Source organism: Diceros bicornis, chromosome 31 (assembly GCF_020826845.1).
Source record: "Diceros bicornis minor isolate mBicDic1 chromosome 31, mDicBic1.mat.cur, whole genome shotgun sequence".
Classification (NCBI taxonomy): domain Eukaryota; kingdom Metazoa; phylum Chordata; class Mammalia; order Perissodactyla; family Rhinocerotidae; genus Diceros; species Diceros bicornis.
In genome coordinates this window covers 23,691,456-23,709,341 of record NC_080770.1, presented here as the reverse complement: position 1 = coordinate 23,709,341, position 17,886 = coordinate 23,691,456, and the positions used below count along the sequence as shown (strand labels likewise).

The window sequence follows — 17,886 nt, the reverse complement described above, 5'->3', positions numbered from 1 at the left end:
CAGCTAAAATGAACAAAATGAACTGCCTCTTAGCTGACTGGCCAGCTGCTTGAAAAGTAGCAGGAGCCGTAGGAATAACAACCTGCTCTGAGCAGGGATAACAATCTGTCTCCAGAGGTGACAGCAAGTGTAAATGTTGTCTACCATGTTAGTTCTATGCCAGACATCGCTGGTGGGCAGAGCACTCACCGGACCCGTTCCATCTCGCTAGCTGTCTTCACCACAGCAAAGGGCTCCCGTCGACTCCAATCCCAGAAGTGGATCTCGTTGGCAGTGGCAATCAGCAAGAGCTGAGCCGTAGGGTGGAAAGCCAGAGAGGCAATGGCATTGTTGCTATCTGTGAACCAGCTTTCACTGCCACCCTACAAATGAACCAATCCCAAACAGTCTCAGTTTACAAGCTGCCAGGAGGCTAGCATGTCAATTTCATGAACCGTCCATTTGAGGTAAAATGACTACTTGAAAAGCCTACTTTAAATATGTCCTCTGTAAAACAATGTAGAGTATCAGTGATCTGGCAGTATCACCAATTTATTACAAAAATATTACTGTCAGCTCAGTTCTCCAAGTCATCTATAATCCACAAGCAATGAGCATCCACACAGGCTGTTTCTGAAGCCTGTGAAAACTCAAGCTTGGTGCATGACATGATGCACAACAACCCACTAGCTGGTCACCAGGACAAGGAACAATAGATGATCGTAATCAGAGTACAGTACAATCCATGCTCTACGACAACAGAAATCCATCCTGAACACATCTTAGAGCCTCCTGCACTATGTCACAATGGGCGGATGGAAGCATAGTTAGAGTGTCCATCTTAGAAGGGAGGACTATGGGCGAGACTTCCTATCAATTAAGTGGGCAACAACTACCACTTACTCAGACCTAGTCCTAAGAACCTGGCTAGTCTCTCCTCCAGAGTTAAGAACCCAATGGTAAACAAGTCTCTGCATTTAGAATACCAAAGAAAAGGAAATACTTACATGTAAATCCCAAATCCTAACCTCCCCATCTAGGCAGCCAGAAGCAATAAGGCCTGAGATGGTGGGATGAAAAGTGACACACCATGGAGTGCGGCGGTGTCCAATTAGAGAATGAACACACTTGCCAGTCTTCACCTCCGTAATATAGATATTATGGTTCACGTGGGTGGAGGCCAAGAGAGTCCTAGGGAATCAAAGAGTAGGAAGTGAATGCAAAGCATGTGGGAGGGTAACAAACTTTAACAGCTTTGGACAACAGAGAAAATTGATACACTATTCCCCATCCCAGCATGAAGAAAACCACACCTTTGGCATTAGAAACAACAGAAATGTTCTGATCTTTAAAAGCTTTTGGCTTCTCCACACTGTCCCCAAATGACACATAATCCTTCAGAGAATATTTTTTCCAGCTGGGAAAACTATCACGCCATTGGTGGCCTCTATCACACAGGCAAAGGATTATTATTGAGAAACTTTCCAAGTTTTGATTCTCGATGTTCATAGTTTTCTTTGCTTATTCCCATTATTTCTATGGTTAGCACTGCTCATCTACTTTCTTTCCCTTTCTGATACACTGGCAAAGCTCTGTTCATACAATACTTCAAAGAGAAGTATTTGAAGGGATTCGACTTAGAAGATCAAGCCAGGCCAAATATACAGAAAGCAATGCTATCACAAGTCTTAGGTTAAGTTATAGATAAGTACTACATACCTGTCTGGGCTGAAGGCCAGTAAGAAGGTAGAGCGTGGACTATCTGGCAGTTCAACCCTCTGGGAAACCAAAAAAAAAAAAAAAAAAAAAAAAAAACAATTAAAATACATTATTTATAAACTATGGCTCACTGTATGTCAAAAGCACACAAATCATTCTAGATTAGTATTCACAGTGTAAGCTTAAAAACTGGAGACAATGATCAAGCTACAAGTTGAGAGAGGTAAATCTAAATGACCTTTAGGAAAAATGTCTAGCTCTAAAGGAAAAAGATATTTCTAGCCCATAAATTCTTCCAAATTTGTAGGAAAAACTCCCTAAGTTAGATATATCAACTCTCCTACACAAAATAAATTACACCCCAACTCTATGTCATTAACCCATTCTAAGGCCCCATTCTACTGTCCCTTCTACATAATCCTATGTCAAAAATATCCATTTTTCTTACCTTGCCCTCCCATTTCATCCACCGAGTTTTATCTTCCACCAGCTCCTGCAGAAGCCGCTGAGCTCCAAAGGCTCGAGTGCCCCGTTCTCGCCCCCAGAGTATCCGGACAGCATTCTTCTCTGGAACAACCTTCATGGTGCTCAGTAGCCACTGTCACACCAGGCACGGGAAGAGAAGAAGCAAGCAATAGCTCCGCACGCTGAAGCAGCTAAAATGAGGCCATTCAGATCCTTGTAAGTTGTCTTCATGGAAACCTGAGGTATGGACATTAATGTCAAAGAACAATCACAGAAGCTTCCCGCTGCAAATACAACTCTAGCTCAAAGAGCCTTCTCCCAGTACTTTTCTTCCAAAACATATTTCATCCTTAAATTCCTCTCATATCCTCCATAGCTCAGCCTCATATCTGAACAGACCATTTTCTTTTTTTCTTTTTTTTTTGTGAGGAAGACCGGCCCTGAGCTAACATCTATTGCCAATCCTCCTCCTTTTTTTCCCCTTTTTCTCCCCAAAGCCCCAGTAGATAGTTGTATGTCATAGCTGCACATCCTTCTAGTTGCTGTATGTAGGATGCCGCCTCAGCATGGCCAGAAAAGTGGTGTGCTGGTGGCGCGCCTGGGATCCGAACCCGGGCTGCCAGTAGCAGAGTGTGCGACTTAACCGCTAAGCCATGGGGCCGGCCCCTGAACAGACCATTTCTAAAGCAGTTATTCTGTTATTATTTTATCAGCAGGAAGAACTTTTGCTACTAATAAAAAGGTCTAAAAATCTGTCAAAACAAAACATAACACCACACTTGCCCTCCCCTTCCATGCCATGCTGCTTGCCTAGTTGCTGGCACCCCTCATCACTTGGGCAGCCTACCAAACTAAAGGACAGGTAACTGATTTTGAAAGGCTATTACTTGGGGCCTGCCCCATGGCCTAGTGGTCAAGTTTGGCGCGCTCTGCTTCGGTGGCCTGGTTCGGTTCCCAGGCGCAGACCTATACCACTCGTCAGTGGCCGTACTGTGGCAGCGACCCACACACATAATAGAGGAAGACTAGCAGAGATGCCAGCTCCACAAGAATCCTCTTCAAGCAAAAACAGGAAGATTGGCACAGATGTTAACTCCAGGCGAATCTTCCTCAGCAAAAATAAATACATAAAGGCTATTATTTGAGGTATGGTTCTTATGTAGCAGCTTCAATTCTATCTCCTACCTAAAAGCAAGTACATGAGGACTACTTTGGGGTGCCTTTCTCACTCTCTTCTTCTCTTCTCCACTAACATTCCGAAGTAGAGAACAGAGGAGGAAAGAGAAGAAAAAAATTTCATTTCCTATTTCTCATCCACCACAAGCCTTAAGGGCATAAAACTGTCACAAAATAAAAATTCTACTAAAATATCAACTAGCTGCAAAATAAACACACATGCTACAGTTAAAGAATTGTGGTTTCTCTATACAATGGAATATGTGGCCCAACAAAATGGTGTCTCCAAAGAATACATATGTATATATTATTCCTTGCAGCATTGTTTCTTCAACTCTATTAGGAAAAATTTCAAATATACAGAAAAGTTGAAAAAACAGTAGAATATATACACACTATTTACCACTTAGACTCAAGAATTGTTAATATTTTGTCGAATTTGCTTTATCTATCTCCATGGATAGAGATATGGCTATATATGGGTTGTTTTTAATTTTTTTTCTGAATCATTTCAATAGGCATCAAGACACTGTAACCCTTCAGGGCCGGCGCCACGGCTTAGTGGTTAAGTGTGCATGCTCTGCTGCTGGCGGCCCGGGTTGGGATCCCGGATGTGCACCGACGCACCGCTTCTCCGGCCATGCTGAGGCCGCGTCCCACATACAGCAAGGATGTGCAGCTATGACATACAACTATCTACTGGGGCTTTGGGGGGGGGGGGAAGACACTGTAACCCTTTATACCTCACTGTGCATCTCCCAGGAATAAAATAAGGACATTTGGCTTCATATCCACAATTCCATTATCACACCAATTATCATCTAATATTCAGTCCTCACTCAAATTTCCCCAATTGTCCAAAAAATGTCTTTAATAGTTGGCTTTTTAAAAAAAAATCCAGAATCCAATCAAGACTTAAGCAATGAATGTGGATGTTATGTCTCTTTAGTCTCTTTTATTCTAAAATGGCCTCCAAGTTTTGTTTTGGTTGGTTTTGTTTTTATTTATTTATTTACAACACAAGCTTTTTAAAAAGACCAGGACAGTTGACTTGTAGAATGTCTTACATCCTAGTTTTGTCTGATTGTTTCTTCACAGTGCCATTTAGCTTGCCTCTCTATCCCTTCGATTTCCTGTGAGAAAAGGCTGGGTCTAAAATACTGATTCGATTTAGGTTAAGTGTTTCTGGCTGGGATGCTTCATAGGCCATGCTATCTACGTATTTCATGATGCAGCACATCAGGTGGCACGTGTGCTCAGACTGTTCCCCTTAGTGGGACCTGGTAAATTATGTGATTACTTGGCAAAATATGATCACTTGGTTGAGTCTGTAACAGCCAGAGCTCTCTTCATAAAGGTATATTTCCCCCTTTACAATTAGCAATCTCTGGCTAACATGTGGCACCATGTGAATATCCTGTTCGTCTTCAACCTTTTGCTTAACAGTTTAGCAGTCACTGATGATTCCTTCTTAAATTATCTCATTTGGGGGCTGAAAAATGTTGAATTTCTAATTCCATCATTATTTCCACATTTATTAGCTGGCATTCTTCTGGAAAAAACTTTCCCTTAATAACTGAAGCAGGGTAAATGCTTAATTTTTTTCCTTTAATTACAACTTCTGTCTTACTGTTTGTAATAGCAAAAACTGGGGACAACCCAAGTGTCCATCTGAAGGGGACCGGATGACTAATCTATAGTAAGGAAGAGTCTCTGGGTACTGATAACAAGAGATCTCCAAGATATATTGTTAAGAGGGGGAAAAAGCAAGGTACAGAACAATATATATAGTAATGCTACCTCTTGAATAAGAGGAGAAATTAATAGTCACTTATTAGGGTCTGAAGGGACAAGGTGAATGGAGACAAAGATGAAGCAAGACTTTTCAGTGTTTTTATTTCATGTCATTTTTATTTTTGAAATGTATTACCTACTCAAAATTTATTTTTAAAATATTTAATGATGTGAAAAAAGCAGAATACAAAATTATATATACAGTATGATCTCAATTTTGTTTAAAAAAAATCTTGGAGAGGGGGCTGGCCCCAAGGTCAAGTGGTTAAGGTTCCGTGTGCTCTGCTTCGGGGGCCAGGGTTCAGATCCCAGGCACGGACCTACTCCACTCATCAGCCATGCTGTGGCGGCATCCCACACACAAAGTAGAGGAAGACTGGAACGGATATTAGCTTAGGGCTAGTCTTCCTCAAACAAACAAAAAAAAAAGAGGAAGACTGCCAGGGGATATTAGCTCAGGGTGAATCTTTCTCACACACAAAAAATCTTGGAGAATAATGACACAAAAGAAATATATGGAGCCGGCCTGGTGGCGCAAGTGGTTAAGTGCGTGTGCTCCGCTGCGGCAGCCCAGGGTTCGCCAGTTCGGATCCCGGGCGCGCACCAACGCACTGCTTGTCGAGCCATGCTGTGGCAGCGTCCCATATAAAGTAGAGGAAGATGGACACGGATGTTAGCTCAGGGCCAGTCTTCCTCACCAAAAAAAAAAGAAATATAAAAAATACTAACCATGGTTGTCTTTCAGTGGTGGGATTACAGGTAATTTAATAATTAGAAAAGGCAGTGGTCTTTTCACTTTTTACATTTAAAAAGTAATAAATGCTTATTTTAAAAAGTCAAATAACAATTGGCTCTTTACATTTCATGAAAGGTTGTGATCTAAAAAGTACCCAACTAGATGTATCCAAATACAGACAGGAGAAATATTCATAGCATGGGCTGAAAGGAGTTTTCTTCCTGGAATATTTATATGTTAAAAAGTCAGAAAGATTCTACAGAAAGACACAACTCCAAGTTCCTAGTCGCACACAGCACAAAGTTCCCTAAGCAGTGACAAATGAACAAACTCTAGCCTGTATCCTTAAGGTACAGCTCTCACGCCTCATTAGTGCATGATATAAATATGTACACACTGAAAATGTCAATATGCTGCAGGCCAACCTCCTGAATAAACTAAGGATGAACTAACTGGAAGGAAATAATCTCCTTGGTGACCCTGACAACTCATGGTTTAGGACCAAAAGTCTGGAAGTGAAACTACCACACAGCTGAATAATTACTAACCAGGAAGCTGCCAGAAATACAGTTCCCATTAGTTCACCTTAACCCTTTACTGAGTCTGTAATTTTTTTAAAACAACTTTATTCTTTTTGTGTGTGTGTGAGGAAGATTGGCCCTGAGCTAACATGTGTTGCCAATCTTCCTCTTTTTGCTGAGGAACATCGGCCCTGAGCTAGCACCTGGGCCCATCTTCCGCTATTTTGTATGTGGGACCCTGCCACAGCATGGCTTGATGAGTGGTGTGTAAGTCTGCCCCTGGGATCCGAATCTGTGAACCCTGGGCTGCTGAAGTGGAGCACAATGAACTTAACCACTACGCCACCAGGCAGGCCCTGTAATTTTTTTTGAGCCTATAATTCTTTTACCTAATATAGAGATGTTCAGAAGAAATGAGTTTTGAGGCTCCCTCATCCTAACAATGCAACATAAAAGTACTTCCAAAGAAATATATTTCAACCATTTATAATCTTAAAACGTGTGGTGAAAATAGCAGCAGTCCAATTCCTAAAAAAAAAATCTGACCCTCTGATCTCGTAACTCAAGAGGAAGAAGAAAATATAGGTCAGAAACATCGTATGATTCAGAAAACTGTGATGCAACCTGAAGTTCCTACAGGAATCAGAAGGAAAAGGAAAGAGCTGCTACAAATACCAGTTATCAAGAAAACTAGTTACACTAAAGCTCAGGATTACTAAAGAGCTTGTCTATCAATTCCCAGGGACCTAAACACACTAAAAGTTCAAACAAGAGAAAGTCCAACTGATGGCAAGAAGTCAAAGGGACTAAAACAATTGCACAGTCCCTCTTTTGTCTGAAGAAAAATATTTGCTCTGTTCCTTTAAAAGGATAAGGGACTTCTCTCCTGATAGACTCCTTACAGCCACCTGAGAAGAGATTTGTACTTGGTTCCCTATAAAGAACAAAAGGAGCTAAATCAAACTGAAATCAGACAGGCCTGTCGCTGAGGAGGAAGTGCCAGTCAAGCGTGTTTTTCATTCCTCTTTTTAAAAAGGAGGAAGAAACAAGTTTCCCAATCTGTCCCTTAAACCAGACTGAGACAAAGGGTGCCAAGAATAGTCTTTGTGATGCCATTACACAGTCCCCAGAACCAGTTCTCAATCACCAAAAGCCTTATGCAAGTAGAAGCAAAAGGATGCAACTGGGATATGTACACAACACAAACGCCAAGATTCTACCCCATTTCCAGCCCCCGGCCCCACATAATACGACTGATCACTCTACAAAGATGGAAAAATAAACACCTTTAAAGATTTTCTCTACTTAATTCTAGGACATAATTATATTTAACAACTACTAATGATGTCTACTAATAAAAATCTAATAAAAATCACCTAGAGAGTATGCCACAACCCGGTGGGACCTACAAGCCAGATTTACAGGTTCCCCTTGCACTTTGATCATCTTATGCCAGCATTTACTCCACATTCTAGCTATATGACTTGGGGCAAGTTACTTAACCTCTCTGAGACTTAGTTTCCTCCTTTGCAAAACAGGAATCACAATATCTGCTCCACCAGATTGTTGTGAGGCTCCAATAAGAAAAGAGTGGTGGAGTGTACTGTTGTCATTAGTATTGAATCCTCTTTGGGGTTCACTATGGTTTCTCTCACCAAACAATACAGCCAACTAAAACCCCAGAGACCCAAGACGGCACAATTCCCAAGAGGGGCAGATTTCTTTTTTTTTTTTTTTTTTGTGAGGAAGATCAGCCCTGAGCTAACATCCATGCTAATCCTCCTCTTTTTGCTGAGGAAGACCGGCTCTGAGCTAACACCTATTGCCAATCCCCCTCCTTTTGTTTTTTCCCCAAAACCCCAGTAGACAGTTGTATGTCATAGTTGCACATCCTTCTAGTTGCTGTATGTGGGACGCAGCCTCAGCATGGCCAGAGAAGCGGTGCGTCAGTGCGCGCCTGGGATCCGAAGCCGGGCCGCCAGTAGCAGAGCGTGCGCACTTAACCGCTAAGCCACAGGGCCTGCCCATGGGGAGCAGATTTCTAAGAAACATTTCAAAGCTGCTACCAGACAACAAAGTAAAAAGTACTCAGGAAAATCAAGTATATTTGTGTGGCAAAAAAAATTAAATGAGATTTGGCAAAAATAAATTAAATGAGAGAATTAAAAAACAGAACCAACAACTTAGAGCTATATCTGCAACCTAATAATTCTGACCCCAAATCCTCCCTTCCGATAGCATTCCAGGGGTGTGAATCAGAAAACAACTGGACCTGGAAGGGACTGTTAAAATGGAGTCCAATCACCTCATTTATTTGAGTAACTGCATTCCCTCTCCACGTCACTTTGCCCACACAGGTGAAGTCTAAGAGTCAAATCATCTACGTAATACCAACATACATTCCATAACATACAGGATCCAACCCAAGGGGAACTCTTTAAAAGAAAAAAATTCTTTAAATACTAAATCTAGGATCACTTGCATAAGTAAAGTTGTCCCAGCAACTGGAAAATTAACTACAAAATGTCAGGCCATTAATTAGAGGCCTAAAAGTGGCCCAGTACTCTTTAGAAACTCCATGTGGGTGGAAATACACAGGGTTTTCTACAATTGGCAGCTTTGTTTTCATTAACAGGACTTTCTACAAGGCATTTCAGGACACTTCAAATGACACCATCTAGGATCCAAGTTCCAAACGTGAGCACCACAGCCAGCAACCACACCTGCCTCTCCCAGCTCTTGTCTGTTTCCTAGACAAGACTGAACTTAGAGGGAGACAGGGAATTTGGGGCAAAGCATCACAAATCTAGAACTGTAAACAGGTAACACATTCTGAAGACAAACACATCTGGAAGTAGAAAAACTTCAACTATTACCTGAATTGTGACTCTACTGTGTGCAGACTATTAAAGGACAGCCTAGGATATGCTAACTGTGGTTAAATCTAGATAGAGAAATTTTAAGTAATGTTTATTTTTTATCCATAATTTCTAAGAGATAGTATAGTATAGTAGTTTATGGGCCCTGAAATGAGACTGGCTGATTCAATCCCAGCTTTGGCATTTTCTTGGTATATGAAGGTTTCTTGGAACAGCTACTTGACCTCCCTGTGCTTCGGTGTCCTCATCTGTAAAATGTGACTCAATTTATGTACATGATAGGGTTACCATGAGGATTAAAAGATTTACCATATGAAAAGTGCTCACTATTATATAATTCCAATGCTTATACTAGAAGAATAATTTCATTCTGTAATAAAGAATTCAAACTAAAATGGCAATAAGAAAAAATTTGCGGGGGGTCAACAAAGTCCTGTAAACAATCAGGCAAATTAAATTTAAGACAAATTCTTCTAGGCAAAAGGAGCCTGTCCACTGCAGAGGTCTCCACACCATTTCATACAAAAGATCTTACCACCACCACATTTAAAAAAAAATAAAATACAACCATGAGATAATGGTTAAAATAATAATAACTAACACTTTCATAGTGCTTTTCATGCCCCAGGCACTGTTCTTAGAACTTTACATGCAGTAACTCATTTACAGTTCTCACAGCCGCCCCATCAGGTACATGAGGTCCCGGAGGGAACAAGCCACACTACCAGCGGTGGATTCAGGATTCAAACCCAGGCAGTGCGGCTCCAGAGTCTAGATACTTAATTACTGCAGAAAACTCCCCAATGCCTGAGATAACACCTCCCATAGTGTCTCCTTCCTATTTTCATATGCTAGTCTCAAATGTATTAGGCCCTCAATCAATGTTCACTACCTTACAATATCAACGGGGAATCTGCTTGCTTTGTATTTTTAATGTTCATTTCCTCAAAGGTGAAGAAATTAAAGAATGATGCTGAGGGAAAACGAAAAAAAATTCTCCTTCCTTTATAGTAACTATTTTTAACAATTTACACAGTTTTTGAGAGAAAACCTCTGACCAGAAATAACTCTGAATTTCATCAAGTACCAAATGAGACTATATCATGAAATTCAGCTACTATGTATTTACCCTACAAAACTACCAACTCCATCAACATAAGAAAAATTACCTATCAGGAAATAGATAGTAAATTTACATTTTTTCTGGCAACTAGCACAGAACATAAATCTTAAAAAAATATAATCAGCAGATGTGATTGTGCACACTCCATCAAATTGGTGTATACCCTTTTGTCAAACATGAAATATGACATAAACACACTTGAGTCTTCATATAGCTTCATGCCAACCCTTTCTTATCTACACAGCAGACACAAGTGCTACTGACCTCCCTGTACTGCCAGAGTTGGTCCCAAATCAGGATTCTCTATAACTAACTTAGTTTACCTGTCTGGGCTAGATTCTCTCCAAAGATAGCTGCCATCAATTCCTTCCTATCCTACTCCCATACTGCTCTACCCATCAAGAGATGAAAACATATTTCTCTCTCCTTGAATCTGGGCTGACCTCATGACTTGTTTTGACCACAGAATGTGGCAGAAGTGATGATGTGCCAGTTCCAGGCCTGGCAGTTTCCACTTTCACTCTTGGAAGAGAGTCGTCAGGCTGTAACGAAATTCAGGATGTCCTGCTAGAGAGAACAACCTGGTAGAGAAGCGCTGGATGCTAACACACCACTTGGAGAGAGAGAGACCACAGGGAAGATTATCAATGAGCCAGACCAATGAGTTGAAGCCCTACTGAACCCTCTAACCCAGCCCAGCCATCAGCTGAAAGCAGACAAATGAATGACCCCAACTGATGCGACACAGAGCAGAAGAACCATCCAGATGAGCCCTGCCCAGATTCCTAACCCAGGAATTCAGGATTGGATACATTCTGAGAAATGTGTCTTTAGGTGATTTCATCATTGTGTGAACATCAGAGAGTACTTACACAAACCTAGATGGTATAGCCTACTACACACCTAGACTGGTAATAATCTTAGGGGACCACGGTCCTATGTGTGGTCCTTTGTTGATCGAAATGTTGTTACCTAGCGCATGACTGTACATATTTAGTCTTCTTTCCCATTCCAGGCAAAAAAACTCCTAAAACCCTTGGAATTTCCTGAGGGATAGGAGCATCTTTTGTCATTCATAAGAAGCCCCCTTCCAACTTATGCTAAAGAGGTGACTTAGGGTGGGGTCCCTGATAGCCTCAGGATGGGGATGGTCACCACCAGAAAGACCAAGTGATTAGAGGATTGGAACTTTCAGCCCCATCCACTGGCCTCTGGGAAGGGGACGAGGGCTGGGGGATGCCTATAGATTTAGCTCTATAAAAACACTTGAACAACAAGATTTGATGAGCTACCAGGTTGGAGAACACATCCACATGCCAAGAGGGTGACGAACCCCAGTTCCATGGGGACAGAAGCTCCTGTGCTTGGGACGGTTCTGGATCTTGCCCTGTATACCTCTTCATCTGGCTGTTCATCTGTATCCTTTATAATAAACTGGTAAATATAAGTAAATGTTTTAGTTCTGTGAGCCACTCTAACAAATTAACTGAACCCAAGGAGGGAGTCATAGGAACCTCCCATCTACAGCCAGTCAATCAGAAGCACAGGTGACAACCTGGAATTTGGGGAGAGAGGTGCAGTTTTGTGGAACTGAGTCCTTAAACCTGTGGGATCTGACACTATCTCCAGGTTGATAGTGTCAGAGCTGAGTTAAATTGTAGGACACTCAGTCAGTGTGTGCTGAGAACTGGGAAAATGCGTGGTGGTGTCGGAAAAAACACAAACTAGAGATGGTTTCTGCACAGCAACAGATAACTAAAACACTACCCACCTAATAGCCAGTGTAATTCCTTGTTGGGACTCTTTCTTCCTCACTAGACTATTAAGCTCTGTGAGGACAAAAACCATGTCTGTCATAGTCCCAGTACCTAGCACAGTGCCTAGCACAGAATAGAATGAATATGTATATATATTTATATTTAGTTATGATGAAAACCCAAAACAAACCCCAAACTCTCATAAACAGCAACATCTAGATGACAAAAAAATGTGGTCATTTATGAGGTGGTGCAGATCAGTTCAAGGTCGTTAAGTTCAATTTCCACAAGTCAAATGTCACTAAAAAGAGAAAACTTGGTACCATTACCAACCTAATCTCAACCAGTCATTTCATTATGCACATGTCATTAATCACAAGGCCAGGCAACAGAGTATGCCCAGGGCAAATCCATCCCCACCACTACCACAGAGGAAAAAAACCTAAAGAGTTACATGCCTCAGAGACGGCAGCAACACTCTTTTCCTCATGTTTGAAACCCAGCATATTTAAAACAATGTACAGAGGCAGGGAAGGGAATATGGGATATTATATCTTTAGAGCTTGAGAATGCAGATATAAAAGTGATGTGATTTAATGAGTAAAGATGAGACTAAGAGGTAAGAAGCTTCGATGACTGACTTCTACCACTGAGTTGTTATATAATCTTGGACAAATCACACTCCTGCTGAATTTCAGGTTTTCCTCCACATATAAACTGAAAGTAATAACACCCTCTTTCTACCTTATAGGGAAAATGTCCTTGAAGTATCTTAGAAGAAATGAGTTACAAAAAATTCAAGGCAGCATCACTACTTTTCAAAGTAAAAGCCAAGTTAGGAACCAACAATAACCAGAGTACACAATAAACGGGAGTTCACTCAAAGAAATTTGGCACTTACAATTCTGAGAGTGCAAAGGAAACGACAGTGGCTGTGAAGCAGAATCAGAGAGTACCTCTAATTAACGACCTGACAAACTGAAAGCAAATAATTTTATAGAATCAAAACCAATACAATTAAAATTATACACAGTCCCTTTATAAGAAGTCAGAAACCCCGAAATAAAATGCTAACGGACAGCAGCTGCGCCTCTATCTCAGCTACACACAGCGTTGACGTTCAAAATTACAAATACTCTAAAATACAACTGGTCTCAATCTAGACAGTCAGGCTAAGAGGTAATTACGAATTCAGTACCTGGTACAAAGGCTGTCAGCCCAAATTTACCAAGAGATAAGCAAGCAATCGAAGTTCTTTTCTGTTCTCATGTCCACCCCACCCCCCCCGCCCCCGCCAGGTTCTTCATATGCAAACTCAGAATAAGGCAGACTTCTACAGGGTATAGGTTAAGAACTTTCCAAAATGCTTTGAAGACACAAAACTAAGTAAATTCTAATTACTGTTATAATAACAAAGGGCAGGGAAAAAAGCTCCAGCTTTTCTGCTACAGATTTTGCTTACTAGGGCTTCCTAAAGTAACTCACAACGATGTAACCTAATGTCTGAAACACAGGCAAGTTTGTGCTCAAAAACAAAGTGTGAGCAAAACTGGAAAGAGAGAGCCGTAAGTCCCAAATTTGAGACTGACAATCTCTTTACTCCCACTTACCTCAGAAGGATGAAGAAAAATAAATGAAGTTTTATCTGCAAACTATTCTGGGGGAAACAGCTCGCTGAGAACAAAAGAACCCCCGAAAACTCAAGGAAGAACAAGGAGGAAACCACTGAACCAAGAAGAAATTGAAGCTCAATGTTTAAGTCCCAAGCTATCAATAGAATAAAGAAAACCAGGAAGGCTACCCTTAAGTGCACAAAAATGGCAAGAGATTTGCTATTAGCAAGCAAAGAAAAAAGAGTAGCTTTTGATGGAAGAAATTTCACAGAGGCACAAATAGCTTAGCCCCATAAATGGGAACTGACCCCAGCTGCCTCAGGCAAACAAGCCTAATGACTTTGGCAACAACATACCTTTCATCCACCAACAATATTAGGAGGCAGAAGTAGAGCAGATTTCAAATCACCGAGGATTATATCTTTCTGTTTTCTGTAGTCTTTGGGAAAAAGACAGTCCTACTCTCCTCCCTGGAGCACTACACTGCCCCCAATAGTTCTTGGAAACCCCTGGAGCCACTGCAACAGTATTGTGAAAAGCTTCGAGAACATTAACCCAGGAATCCTCACAAGCCCCAGCACAGACAAGATTACTCACCAGACAAATAAGAAAAATAAAACCTGGAAGAGGTTAAGAAATTCATCTAGGGGGCCAGCCCCATGGCATATAGGTTAAGTGCTCACGCTCCGCTGCTGGGGGCCCGGGTTTGGATCCCGGGCACGCACTGAGACACCACTTGTCAGGCCATGCTGTGGCGGCATCCCATATAAAGTGGAGGAAGACCGGCACGGATGTTAGCCCAGGGCCAGTCTTCCTCAGCAAAAAGAGGAGGATTGGCATGGATGTTAGCTCAGGGCTGATCTTCCTCACAAAAAAAAGAAAAAAAAAAGAAAGAAAGAAATTCATCTAGGTTTGCAGGATGAGTCAGTAGTCAAAGCAGGATTTGAATTCAGGCTTTTCCTTCAGATAGTATCAGAGCCTGACTCCCAGTCCTTGGCTCAGCAGATACTGTGTTCAGTGTTCTCCAGTGTTAGAGTCAGCCCAGGTCAGGTTCTTGGCTGACTAGAATAGGGAAAGGAAAAATTTCCCTCAAGGCTTCAGAAAAAGGAGAAGTCAATTTATTAAATGCAGAGCTCTTATGCTAAAAGGTCCAGATGCCCCTCCACCTTGCCAATCACATTTCTCAGCCAATCAAAATAAGGCACTGGATTTAAGAACCAAGTCGTTTTATGCTCTGAGTAGAAGCCGGATTCCATTTCCCCAACTTTCCAAATAAACAACACTTAAGGGGAGGGGAAGGATGCAAAAGTAATGACAGACAGCCAACAACGTTTACTAAACATCTACTACGGACTCAGCACTATTCTAGGCACTGGGGATACCACAGTGGACAAGAACACTCCTGCCCTCAAGAAGCTTACGTGATTATTTTTGTAATTAAAAACTGATAATACCTTCAAGTAGGAAGGTATTGCTAGGAAGAAAATATGGAAAGTGATGTTTTCGGGGGGAGCAGATTAAAGGGAGGAAATCAACAGTTTAGAATCACTTCCTAATTTTCTACGAATATGAGCCTGAGAAAATATGAATAACTCAGGAGAAACTTTAAAATATTTTCATATAAATGCTATAATAAATATAATCTCACATTACTTCCTTTTTGTGTGTGTGTGAGGAAGATCAGCCCTGAGCTAACATCCATGCCAATCCTCCTCTTTTTGCTGAGGTAGACCGGCCCTGACTAACAGCTGTGCCCATCTTCCTCTACTTTATATGGAATGCAGCCACAGCATGGCCTGACAAGTGGTGCACTGGTGCATGCCCAGGATCTGAAGCCCGGGCCGCCAGCAGCGGAGCTCAAGCACTTAACCGCTACGCCACAGGGCCAGCCCCATTACTTCCTATTTTTAAATAATTAAGACTAAATTTGAAATAGCATTCAAAGAAAGTATCCTTATCTCAAAAGTAACAGCAATCTTAAAGTTTTGTAAGTACATGGCAGAAAAATCCCAATATTTATCCAATTATCCGCCAACTGATAGCAACAAGTGGCAGAATATAACACACTTACAGCAATACTTTTATCTAATATTCACTGAACATTTGCCATATATCTGGCAGCGCTAAGTGCTTTTCCACACATTATCTCATTTATTTCGCAAAATGACTCTATGAAGATAGGCACTACCATTATTTCCATTTCACAAATCACAAAACTGAGGCTTAGAGAAGTTAAATGATTTGCCCACGTGGAGGAAAGACTCAAAATCAAATCAGCTGCCAAAGTGCATGCTCTAACCACTATACATACTGCTTCTACAGAACAGGCACTAAACCTCAGATACAGAAAAAAGCCCTTTTCATGTCCTCACACCTAGGTCATAATTATAAAGAGTTGATTTAGGAGACAGAGAGAGACAATGAATAAATCCACATGCATGTGAGTCAGAACACAGTGACTCATGCTATAACCTTAGGCAAATTCCAAGACATCCATGCCCCAATCTACTATCTATAAAGGAACTAACCTCACCAGAGCCAACCATTACTTGCCTCCTAGTGGGTTGTGAGTGTTAATTAATATCTGTAATATATACACAGATCATCAGATGAAAGAGACAAGGAAAACCATAGCATTATTATTATTATTGCTTTGATGCTAGAGCAAAGCACCAGAAATCAAGGTAAATACGTTATGTGCAAGAATGTAGGGTTTGAGTACTTTGAAAATGAACCATATAATTTACTTTTAATTTTTTCCTTTTTTTTAATTTAAAAAAGCAATACACACCATACGACCCAGGAATTGCGCTCTTAGGCATTTATCCCAGAGAAACGAAAAACCTACAGTCACACAAAAACTTGTATACAAATGTTCACAGCAGCTTTATTTGTAATAGCGAAGAACTGGAAAAAACTCAGATGTTCTTCAATGGTCAAATGATTAAACAACCTGTGGTCAATCCAAACCATGGAATACTACTCAGCAATTAAAAAGAAAGTAACTATGGATACATACTATTTGAATGAATCTCTAGGGAATTAAGCTCAGTGAAAAAGCCAATCCAAAAGGTTACATACTGCATGATTCTATTTACACAACATTCTTGAAGAGACAAAGGGAGACAGATTAGTAGTTGCCACTTTTACAGATAGGGCTGGGGGAGTGGGAAATGTGTCACCTCCCCCAGTGGGTATTTTCCTTTAACTCTGTACAAAGCTTTATTGCCACTTTACCCACTGCACTGCCCAATCATTATGATTTGGGGGTGGGAGTGGCTATAAAAGGGCATCAGGGGAGATCCTTACAGTATCTTAACTGTATCAATAGCAATACCTTGGTTGTGATAGTGTACTATGGTTTTGTAATATGTTACCATTGGGGGTAACTGAGGAACTGGCATACAGGATCTCTCTCTCTCTCACTATTCTTTCTTACAATTGCATGTAAATCTACAATTATCTCAAAGTAAAAGGCTTAATTTTTTAAAAAATAGATAGTAACACATGTTCCTTGTAACAAGTAAAACTGTCTGTGGTCAGTCTCACTCCCAACCCCTCCCATTCCCACCCTCTTGAGATAACCATGCAAACTCACTGCTTATACAAACACATAGGCCTGTAATAGTTTTTGTTTTCTGTATCAAAATGGGATCATATATACTACATACTACCCTGCAGCCTACCTTCTTCACGTATTATCACTATATCATAGAGAGCTGAAAAAAAAGAAAAAAAATCTTTAAGCGCCAAGCAGGACGGCAGGCATAGAATATTTTCTGACTGGGCCAAATCTGACAAATGTTTACCATGCTAATGTCAATAGCTGAGTCAGCCACATTCACTGTGAGTAAAAGAGAGAGAGTTCAATATAGAGGTAGCATTCTAAAGAGATCTGCAAAAATGCAAGGTCTTCAGCAGCTATTCTAAGCTCCCATTCCCCTCTATGCCTCCTCCATGGAACTATCCTGTGGGCCCACAGAGGAAGAAATGCTAAATGATTTCTTTTCAGCAGAAAATTGCAAGAGGGGATAATTCTCCCACGCACTCAAGCCACAGTAAACAAACTTCCCTGAAAATATATTCCTCCTTCAAGCAGAAGTGCAAAATGTATTGCTGATAAT

The 17,886-nt window shown here is 41.0% G+C and overlaps 1 protein-coding gene across 12 annotated transcripts in view; it reads right to left on the bottom strand.

Annotated features, from left to right (window-relative positions):
* Positions 1 to 17,886, bottom strand: part of AMBRA1 (autophagy and beclin 1 regulator 1) — a 168,570-nt gene that overhangs the window by 137,550 nt on the left and 13,134 nt on the right. For 10 of the 12 annotated variants that reach the window (XM_058527045.1, XM_058527033.1, XM_058527040.1 and 7 more), the window contains exons 2-5: positions 2,147 to 2,400; positions 1,699 to 1,757; positions 987 to 1,170; positions 190 to 362 (exon numbers count right to left, since the gene is read on the bottom strand). In XM_058527045.1, coding sequence (XP_058383028.1) covers positions 190 to 362; positions 987 to 1,170; positions 1,699 to 1,757; positions 2,147 to 2,281 — 551 coding nt within the window. In that variant the 5' untranslated portion in view covers positions 2,282 to 2,400. Of the gene's footprint in view, positions 1 to 189; positions 363 to 986; positions 1,171 to 1,698; positions 1,758 to 2,146; positions 2,401 to 14,118; positions 14,315 to 14,359; positions 14,542 to 17,886 lie in introns of those variants that run through there. The other 2 variants (XM_058527036.1, XM_058527034.1) reach the window with 2 other exon arrangements.